Here is an 11,530-nt window from a genome sequence, read left to right as displayed (position 1 = left end):
TGCGAGTAATATGTAGCAGAATATACACGATATTAGAGAAGATAATTACCAATACTCAATTCGGATTTAGGAGTATCTTGGTATGTGAGAAGCTTTGTTCCATATCCAACCTCTTATCTTGAGATGCGGAGATATAAATCAAAATATATACAACCATTCAATCAATTTTTAAAAGGCTTTTAGCAAGGTACGACATAACAATATGCTAGAAATATTTAAAATGGCTCGATTGGATAATAAATATTTACGAATAATTGTATTCAGAGGAAATATTTAAGGAAGTCTTATAGGAGACACGAGAAGGTATTGTTGTAAAATAATATTATCCGATCCAACGATATATATATATATATATATATATATATATATATATATATATATATATATATATTTATTTATTTTTATTTATCGTATGGCATACAATAAGAACACGTATTTAAAAAGCAATATAAAACATTACATGGAGTATTACAAACGAATATCTAATGCATTAATATAGTCTAAAACATTTTCGGTCGCATTCAGGAACTCGTCAAAAACTCCAGGGAACCGCCTTCGGGGGCATTCTTCAACAATGTGACGGACGGTCTGTCGTTGTGCACCACAGTCACACTCCGGAGTAAGGGCTTTTCCCCATTTATGTAAGCTGTCAGCACATCTACCGCTTCTTGTTCTTATTCTGTTTAGCGTTGTCCATGTACTCCGGGTCAGTTCAAAGCCTGGCGGTTTCTGATCGATACAGGCCATTTGCTGTGCTTCCTGTGGTGAGTCGCGCTCCCATTGTCTTCTCCAAGCGTTGGTGAGGTCGAAATGTTCCTGATGTAAGGAGATGGCCCTTAACATGGCAGGATATCTGGAGCGCAGTCTGTTCATTTCGATATCACGCCTATCATGGTGGATGGGTAGTTGATGGTTAGACTGGATTTTTCGATATTCTCTGAGAAGGGAGTGACTTCTTCGTAGTTTCGGCGGTGGAATGTGACTCAGGATGGGAAGCCAATAGTTGGGTGTTGGTCTAATTGTACCTGAAATCATTCGCATTGTCTGGTTTAATTGGGTGTCAATAATCTTCGTGTGTTTGCTATTGAGCCATACTGGGGAAGCATATTCAGCTGTCGAGTATACAAGTCCGATAGCAGATGATCTGAGTACGGAGGCTGAGGACCCTCATGTGGTACCACATAGCTTTTGGATTATATTATTTCGCGTTTTCAGTTTTGCTGCCGTTCTTTGTAGGTGTTCTTTAAAACTTAAAGTTCTGTCAAGAGTCACTCCAAGATATTTTGGTGTTGAGTTATGAGTTAGTAGTCTGTCTTCAAAGTGAACGGACAGTTTTTTGTTGGCTTGGGCATTATTTAGATGGAAACAGCACACTTCGGTTTTCGTCGCAGTAGGCCGTAGCCTCCATTTGCGAAAGTAATATTTAATTTGTAGTAATTTTTTTAGTAATTTGCTCCCATAATAGCAAGGTCATCCGTTAGTATTGTTTCTGTAACTGCCATGTTATTATGTCTTGCTGCAATGGCCCAGTCGTCAGCGTAGCCAAATTTCTGCGAATTTGTCCTAGGTAGGTCCGCGATGTATAAATTAAACAGTAAGGGTGCCAAAACAGATCCCTGTGGCAGTCCATTGCTGAGCTTCATTTGGACACTTTTTGAGTTGCCCATTGTGACTTGGAAAGGTCTGTCGGTGAGCATGCTATCAATGAGTCTAGTTATCTTTTGACACGGGATGGCACGGATTAGTTTGCAGATTAGTCCTTGTCTCCAGACGCTGTCGTATGCAGCTGATAGGTCAATGAAAGCAACGGATGTTTTTTGCTTTCTTTGAAAACCTGCTTCAATATGTGTTGTTAGGGATAGGATCTGATCTGTGCAGCTGCGGTTAGGTCTGAACCCTGCTTGCTCAATAGGTATCAATTCAAATATGTTATTACTAATTCTGTTGTAGATTAATCGTTCCAACAGTTTATAGACACAGCTCAGCAGTGCAATCGGTCGGTAGTTTTGAGGCTGATCATTTGCCTTTCCCGGTTTTAATATGGCTATAATGGAGGCCCTTTTTAGTGAGTGGGGGATTTCCCCTGATTTTATCATATCTGTATAGAAATCAACCAACCATTTCCTAGCATATTTGCCACAGTGGAGTAAAAATTCTGGATGAATTTTATTGAAGCCGGGTGCCTTTCCAGACTTGACTTCTGATATTGCTGAGTTAATTTCTTCTAGAGTAAACGCTTCAGAGTATTGAGATGTAAGCGGGCATTCAAACTTTAGTATTTTTAGTTCTTGCTTTACTTTGGTGGTGTGGTCACGATCTCTAGGTGCTCTTGAGGTAGCTACAATGTGGGAGGCCACTCTGTTGGGAACTATTGGTACTTTATCTCTAGTTGTGTGTCTGCTACTACCAAGTTTTCTAAGTAAGGACCATGCTTTTCTGCTTGATTTACTAAAGTCTAGTTTTTCCACAGTTTCCATCCATTTTTGTCGTCTGGCTGCATCCAAACTGTGCAGTAGTTCGTCCGCAATTTCTCGGTCTTGGCTTTCGTTGTATTCTTGATATAATTTCTCACATTTTTCATCCCATCCTGGGACATACTCTTTACGATATCCCCTGGGTATAGTTTTCTTCGCTGTAGAGATAACCGCGCCAACAAATCTCATGTAGTTTTCACGTGTTGGGGTTATCCATCCTAAACATTTGTCCAATCTCTCAGTAAAAGTTGTCCAGTCTGCTTTTTTAAAGTTCCACCTAGGTCGAGGAAAAGATGTTATTATTGGTATTTTGATGCCAACTTCTATTACAACTGGTCTATGTTGGCTATGTGGAAAATCTGGGAGTACTGTATGTGAAGTTGCCAGGGGTTGATTGTTTTCATTTGTGGAGACAAAGCATAGGTCTGGGTTGTATTCTCGTTTCCAGGCTGCAGATCGAAAAGTTCCCTGATCTTTAGCGTCAAAGACTAAATAAGTGTCAACCTCTTCGCTCCAGTTTAGCAAAGCCTCGCCGTTTTGATCACTTTGCCTATACTTCCAGAGTTCATGGTGACTGTTGAAATCTCCCACATAAACTGAGGGGTGTGGGTGGGCGTGAATAACATGCGGAGGCCACAGGACTGCCGGGGGTTTATAAATATTGCTGATAGTAATTTCGCCCATTTGTATGGTAACCATATGAATGTTATTTATGTCTGATGTAGAACATACGTGTGCATTTTCTATTTTGTTTCGAACATAGGTTGCTACTCCATAAGCTGGATGGTAAGTTGCACCCAATAAATCATAGCCATGAATTCTTCCTCTAGCGAGAATTTGTTCTTCGTTTTCTACATGTGTTTCCTGAATTGCGACTACGTCGATATTATTTTCGATGAGAACCTTTTGAAGGTACTCACACTTACTTCTACTAATACCTTCTATATTTAAATGGCAGATTCGAACGCTTGGTCCGAGTTCTTTTGTCGCTTGGTCCTGAGAAGATCCGTTTAAATTGTTAGTTGTAGGCATATCTATTATCTTATCGTGATGTGTTCTTGCCAGGAGATCTAGAGAGTCTAGATTATCTGGCTGCCTATAGTGCTAGTTCATTTAGCATTACCCAGGGTGCACGTGTAGTATTCTACTACGGACGCGAACTAGCTTTACACCCCTATATATATATATATATATATATATATATATATATAAATATATATATATATATATATATATATATATATATATATATATATATATATATATATATATATATGACGATACCATAGTGCTGGGTAGTTGCGGAGAAACCGGTTTTCACGTCCAAACAACTTTCCTGAGCTTAGTGAGACTCTTTAGGTAATATGATAATTTTTCTCTAATAAGCTTAGTTAGGTTCTTAAGATAAAGACCTTAAATAGTAATACTTAGATATTTCAAATAAATGAAACAATAAAAAATAATTAACTATATTTTATTACACTTTTACAATGGCTTTTCCTGTATTTTCCCCTTTCAACATTCCAGTGAAAGCTTTGAACATATTGTCGAAACCTTCAGTTACAGTTTCATGGTATTTGACTTTTCCCTGTTTAACCCATTCCAAATTTTGTTTAATACCTTCCATCCATCTGTTTTCCCATCTTGTTGCGATGAATCCTTCCATTTTAAGTTGTTTAAATACAATTGAAGGTTGGACAACTGGAGCTAAAATACAATATATCGTCAAAAAGTAAAAATAATACAAAAATGGTTTTTGGTATTTTTAGAAAAAGTTCCTTACTCGAACATGCCCGATCCATAAAAATTAAATTAATAAATTTTTATGTAAATGAACTAAGGCATCATTCTTCTTATATACAAATAATAAAATACAGATTAAATTTTTTGTTCTTTTTCATTATTTTTTATAGTATATAGTAACGTAATCAATAAAAATAGTGAACAGACGCCATTTTACAAGATAATTTCAAATAGGGTTAGAAACTTTTACTCAGGGGGTGTCCTTTAAACGAACTTAAAAACGAGTTTTTAAATAATAAATTACTTATTATATGATACCCTTAAAAATAATCTTACAAAATTACGCTCTGTTTTCATTTATATTGTGACTATATAAAAGGAAACATCTTTTTACGACATTCGTAATTAACCAATATTAACTTAATGCAATTTTATACACCAATTGCTAAAAAATCCGATGAAAAATAAGAGGTGACTATGATTATTGGAGACTTGGGAGCGAAGTATGAACTTGGCGTAAGGGACGAATGGGAGCACAAACTGATACAGTTCTGCCAGAAATAGGAATGTATTATAACGAATACTTGGTATCGCAACCTAAAAGATTAGTATATGCCTGGAGATACTACCATGCAGACGCAGTAACTAACCATAATCTGCTTTGTGCTAAATTCAAACTAAAATTAAACATATTGAAAGCTACAAACACCAACAGAAAACGTAATAATCAAATAACAAAATCCGTAATAGCAGACTATTTTTAAAATGAGATAAATTGTATGATTAAAAACAACTATAAAGTTTGGAACAATTAAATATAGATGAAAAACTAAATATTATGAGTTTCGCTATGGTAACAATAGCAAAAGAAGTTTTAAAACCAGAAAAAGATCAAATAAAGAAAAAAGAAAAAAGATTGCATGACATACATGAAATACTAGACGTTATTCGACATTAATTGAAGTTGGATGCAAATTCTCAAATCAAATAAAGACAGTGTAGTATTTATTGGCAAAATTATTATTTTGGTGTTGTGATAATTGGAAATTTCTACAGTCTAGAGATATATTCAAGTTTCCGGAACTATTGTAAAGTGAATCTACTAGCCAAACTAACTAGGAGATACGCAGTGCATAATACCTACTTTATTCATGGGAGGTTCGGAAGAAACCAAAATGAATATTGCAAAGAAACTACCTTTTCACCATTTAGGACCAGTTTCCGGCGTAGCCGTCGCAATTAGATGGAAAATCTGCTCACAGCTATCAGCTGCTGGTGTACATAGACGTTTACTCGGCTATATACATGCTATTCCTGATGAATCAGCATTTTGTATCATTGTACACGACAATCACGCAATGTACGCAGGTGATGAGTTTATTTATGTATGTGAAGACAAACTTCTATTTGGCTTTGGTCTCAAACCCAAAGCTAAATATATTACAACGGGATACAAGGGGATAGTTGAAAGGCAGTAATTTAGTAAGGCAGTAATGGTACGCCGAAATAAATCCAAAAGGAACTGACTCAGATAACTAATAGGCTGCACCACCAGTTCGAATGATTAGATGCTCACATGAGAAAAAAGGATCGGGATTTTGTACAACCGAAGGTTTTCGTTATAATAGAATTTATAGAGTTGCTAGCTAACAAAGAAGCAAGTAGAAAAATAAAGACAAATCTCGATATTGACAAATAAGATATCAGTTTAAGAGAGCAAAAGGGACCTGGATGGAACAAATATGCAAAATGAAATTGCACAGAAAACATGAAGAGCTTAACATACACAAAAAACTTAAAGAAATATTCAGACACAGAAAAAGAACTCTTTACTTTATATAAAAAATTCAAAAGGGAACATAATTCCGTATTTAAATGAGAACAAGGAAGAATATATTAAAAACATAAAATAACTCTCTCTTGATACGAGGACACTATTTAATACCTCAAAATAGAAGCTAAAATGGAATGGCGGCATCACTACCAGCGGAAGCAAAACAAATTGTTTAAAAGTCAATAGCATAAAAAATTTCAATGTACAACGAATAATGTATAAATTGTTTTTATTTATTTATGTTTTTTTAGTAGTCAGTGTTACCACCCCTAACCCTTATGCAAGCTTCAATTTGCGTGGGCATGTTCCTAAACAAATTGTCAAATATTTTGTTGTTGTAAGTTGTTTCATACTTCAAGAGCAGCTTCTGCTATCTGTACGGTATTTTGTGGAATATCCCAACAAGCTTTAACTCTTCTTTTAAGCATATTTCACAAACGTTCTAAAGGGTTAAGGTTGGGTGAGCAAGCAGGCAACTCCAGAACAGTGATATCTTCTGCTTCAGGGAAGTCTGTCAGTTACTCTGCTGGTATGTAGTTCTCATGCATTATTATGCATGGAAATTAAATTTTCTCCCATTGCATCTTTTCAGAGCCCAACTATGGGTTCTAAAACAAAATAAACATAACTGCTAGCTATTAAAGTTAGTTGGATCGAAATTAAAGGAGTTTTTTCACCAAACATAATGTCTTTTCAGAACATTATACTTCTCCGTTTATATCTGTGAATAGATCTGACAGTTTCTGTTCTTGCTTGTTTTCTTTGCCCTCTAAGTATACGAATTAGTCGGCCATGATTTTAAACAAATCCTGGTTTCGTTTGGATATATCACATTTTGCCAATTTCCAATGTTCCAGTTCTGGCGTTACAGACACCGACCGATTAAGGTGATTGATCTTGTGCTGTTTGGATAACTCGGGACGCGTAGCTGCTTCCTACTCTATAATACTTAAGGACAAAATCTTTTTCTTATCGTTTCAAATAAAATACTTACACCTGTAGCTTCTAAAAGCTGCTTTTGGAGCTGCGGCTAAGAAATTGTTGGGTATTTTCTAGCTACTTGGACAATGAAACGATCGTGACTAGCAGTTGTTACTTTTTGGCGACTTTATCTTTGTCTATACTTAAGCGTTCCTCAGTCCTAATACCTAGCATAGGTTTTTGGCACAACGCCCTGTGTTACGGCTACCACTGCAGATGTGTTTCTCTGAGACATTCCTTGCTCCATAAGACCCGTATATCTTTCCCCTCTACAAGGTCTGTTAACCCCACATATTTTCGTAATTAAACGCAAAAGTTATTTTATTTATTTTCATTCAATTTACAACTAAAGCAAATAAACTATTACGACCGAGCTTCGTTAGCTGATTGTTTTATCGGTTTGTTTATTATCAATAAAAACCTTTATTCTGTGCAAAAATAACAATTTTTTTCAAAAGAAATAAATGTTGGTTTGAAATACATGGTGATTCAATATAAGTTAGGTTGTGTTTACATGTTTAAAGCCATTTTTAGCAGCACTGAAGATAGAACATTTATTCCGAAAACATTCTGTGATTCAGCTCGAAAGCGTCTTTTAAATAAATATACCTTCTATAAAGGAGTTTTTACTAAATTTTCTGTGATATATGGTATACAGCTGACTCCAGAAAATAAACTTTTTCTTGTGGATTTGAACAGACAAGACTATTATATACTATTTTCTACCGGTTTTTTGAAATTATGGTCTCGAGAAGCTTGTTCTAATGAAAAGTTAGAAGCAAAAGGGTAGATCGTCCAGAGAATATAAGGATTAAATTGTCGCAACCATAGGTGTTCCTCTGTCAGAATATATGAGAATAACAGGAGATAAAGTGAAATAAGAGGGCATGGAAAAGATCAACTCTTTAAGTCATGACAGGATATCTGTAGCAGGTTTATGACTAAAAAGGAAATTAAAATATATTATTATAAAATACAGTTAAAATTTGCCTATTTGCTCTGTTCTATCAAAGAAATGATAGCTGTTCTTGTATGGGTTCCATCGTAAATGATGTACTATGGCGTAGTTGCCGATATAAAAAGGATTTTTCCGTATCTCCCATTTGACGGAATATAATTAAGTTCAATGATAAATCCGACATTTTCAGTTGTTTAAATTTTTACTATGTACCTATTCTAAATTAAAACTTCAATTTATTTTTATCAATAATATTACAGGAAGAGAAATTTACGTGTAAGGAATAACATCAATTAAAAAAATAGTTCCATTATTACCTGGTTTAATAAATCAAGAAAACAATGATTCTTGTTTCGCATAGTATTTATAAAAATAACGACACGATATGAAAAATAAGAATAAATAACAGTATGAAACATACCAACTGCTCTTGTAGTATCGTTGTAGTTAGCAATTGACCCACATACTGAGATTCTACCATACAAATTCATTTGATGTAATACTGCTGAACTAATTTCTCCTCCAACCTAAAACATTATTATATTTTTATATAAAAAAGATGAAGACAAATTATGCCAAAAAATTTTAAAACTAGATGTTTGGCTGTACAGTTGGTATATCAAACGGCTCGCATTTGGATATTAGAGAGTGAGCGTGATCTATAGATTATTTGAGTTTTTTGATCCTGATGATCCAAATATATGATTATGGTTTTTCAGTAGATAGAACTTCTTCATTTGACACAAGTTATCTTAATTATATTTCTATAATTAGATATTGTAGTAACAGAAACGGAAATGTAAATTTTTAATATTCATAACTCAGTTAATTTCAGAAAGAGAGGTACCTTTCTTTATCAACATTTAGTTTACTTTTCTTTTTTCTTTATTCGGAAAAGCATAACGTCTAATATTAACCCTCTTCATAATCATTGTGGCTGTTCAATTTCTGGATTATCGCTTACGCTTTCGCGCCTATTCTAATGTAAATTAATCATCATGATCATGATGATGATGATAATCATCATCATCATCATTATCATCAACCTGTATGCGTTTACTGCTCGACATAGGTCTGGCTGAGCTTTTTTTATCTGTATCTGTCTTGTGTGGCTTGCAACCAGTTACTGGAAACACGCTTTAGGTTCTCAGTCTATCTGCTTGGTGACGTCCTATGCTCCGTAGTGCCTCTTGTCTTGGTTCCTACTAGACAATGTAAATTTGTCCATCGATTGTCTGATAATCTGGCTACATATTCTGTCAAATTCTATTTTAATGACGCGATTTTTTCGATAGCATCTGTAGTTTTTGTTCTACGACTTCTTGGTTTGGGATTCGATTTGTCAGAGAGACACCATCTGTTGCTTAATATTTGTCTGAGTCACGCAAATCTTATTCACTACCTTTTTTGTGAGTTTTAATGTTTATCCGCAATAAAATATAGATAGTGATCCGTATCTGCATTTGCTCCCCTGTACGTTATTGTAATAGTCTTGATATACAGTGCTAGTCAAAAGTCCGTTCCCCCCTCGTATCTTTTGAACGGTTTTACTTATAGTAGTGAAATTTGGAGGGAGGTAATAAACAGACGTAGGCTTCTTAACTGGTCATAACAAGTGACGTAATAGTGACAGATGACGTTATAGCGCCACTGTGACAGATACAGTGATACCTCGTTTGAAATGTATTGAAAATACCTATTCAACCATACTAATTTTATTTAAGATTAAGCTCATTTTGATGAATAAATTAAATAAATACTAAAATTGTAGTTTCGCATTTAATTAATAAATATTAAAACCTATGAAATAATGTATATAAATATGAAATAAAGTATATTTCATTTGAAGCTGATACGCGATCTATTTGGTTTTATATATTCCCGACTGGGTGTTTCCAAGCTACTTTATGTTCAAATTTTGTTATAAGAAATCTTAAATTTATTAAATCTGCTAACAGACATATTGTGTTTCAATTATCGTTTGAGTTTTGGTCTATGGTCCCTTTTCCATTTCCTACTACTCTCATGTGACGTTCTTCTTTATCCGATTGAACATTTAAGTCTTCCATGATTACTATTTTTCTTTGATCTTGTTGTATACTTCCCATAACTATTTATCAAACTCTTCATTTTATTTTTTCATTTCAAGTTCTGTCACTTTACATACATTTATTATTGTCAGCAATTGTTTATTTTTAGTCTTATATCTGCTATTCCTTCAGTAATTGGGTTAAAATTCAGTAACTTTTCTTTTATGTTTCCAAAGATATAGTCATTGTCCATCTTTTTTTATCTATCATTGTTTCTCCATCTCATCCCTTCCAAGTTGATATTCTTATTTGTTTATATTTTTTTTTTATTTTCTTTATAACTATATTAAGGTTTTTTCTTTGCCTAGTCCATTTCTATATTGTCGATACCTGGTGCTTAAAGAAAAACAAATAAAGAAAAGATTTGTGTTTTTTTAACTAGCCTTGTAATAATAAACAGTACACTCCTGGGTACATGATAATACTTACATTGTCAAAATAACAATCAATACCCTTTGGAGCAGCTTTTTTCAATTCCTCTGGTATGTTGGCTGTTTTGTAATTGATAAAATGGTCGAATCCAAGTTCCTCTGTTAACCATTTTCCTTTTTCATCTGATCCTGCAATTCCTATAACTGTGCATCCTTTAATTTTTGCAATTTGTCCGACATGACTGCCAACAGCTCCAGCGGCACCGGAAACGACAACGGTTTCACCTTGTTTTGGTTGGCACAATTCAAGAAAACCAAAATAGGATGTGTTTCTGAAAACAAGAATAGTTTAAGTCAATACTAATATCAAAAATATCGATTCAAATATTTCCACCTCATCAAAAAAAAAATGCCAGGAAAATTTATTTACCACCAATTTCACCACACAACAGAATATTTGTCATTAGTTTATTTAAATTTTGACAGCGATTTACGAACTGGCAGTGGAAACGCCATAAATCAAGTCGTTTTAATAATAATAAATGTGGTATATTTTTAGAAGAAATGGAGTAATCAATTATTTTATACGATATTTTTTTTTCAATATGAAAAACGCAAACAAAAAATTATTTCACTGAAGTCAGGCGTAGTAACTGTGAAGTTAGTGAACTGGACACTAGTCCCCAGAAACTCCCAGAGCTAGTCGATGTAAATATAGCTCGTTCAAGGTAACCCTTTTACCCAGTAGCGCACCTAGAATTTGCCTTTGGGGGGGGGGTTTTGGTTAGTCACTTAATTTTTTTTATGATGTTACCTCCATTTTGAGTACTTAAAATGTGTGAGTAACAGTGTCGGAATAGAGTCCTGGAGGGGGTTAACCCCCAAACCCCCCCTGGGTACGCCACTGCTTTTACCAAAAAATATTGCGGATTAGACCAAAAGCTTGATAAATATTCCTAGAACTGGTCAGCAGCAGGTTGGAGCGAATGGGAAATTATCTTGGACCGCTCCTGCCGATGAAGATGTTTTAAACGAATACGGATAAAGGTCAGGTGAGTAGATTTTTATGTTTCACCCTC

General features: G+C 34.6%; 1 protein-coding gene across 2 annotated transcripts in view; it reads right to left on the bottom strand.

The window, feature by feature from the left end:
* Positions 1 to 3,932: 3,932 nt before the first annotated feature.
* The window catches only part of LOC140439842 (prostaglandin reductase 1-like), a 35,168-nt gene continuing 27,570 nt past the window's right edge, over positions 3,933 to 11,530 (bottom strand). For both annotated transcript variants that reach the window (XM_072529997.1, XM_072529996.1), the window contains 3 exons: positions 10,510 to 10,783; positions 8,412 to 8,517; positions 3,933 to 4,181 (listed from right to left, as the gene is read on the bottom strand). In XM_072529997.1, coding sequence (XP_072386098.1) covers positions 3,952 to 4,181; positions 8,412 to 8,517; positions 10,510 to 10,783 — 610 coding nt within the window. In that variant the 3' untranslated portion in view covers positions 3,933 to 3,951. The remainder of the gene's footprint in view (positions 4,182 to 8,411; positions 8,518 to 10,509; positions 10,784 to 11,530) is intronic.

Source organism: Diabrotica undecimpunctata, chromosome 4 (assembly GCF_040954645.1).
Source record: "Diabrotica undecimpunctata isolate CICGRU chromosome 4, icDiaUnde3, whole genome shotgun sequence".
In the NCBI taxonomy this organism is placed as follows: Eukaryota; Metazoa; Arthropoda; class Insecta; order Coleoptera; family Chrysomelidae; genus Diabrotica; species Diabrotica undecimpunctata.
Note: the sequence above shows the minus strand (reverse complement) of the source record. Positions and strands in the feature narration are given on the sequence as shown.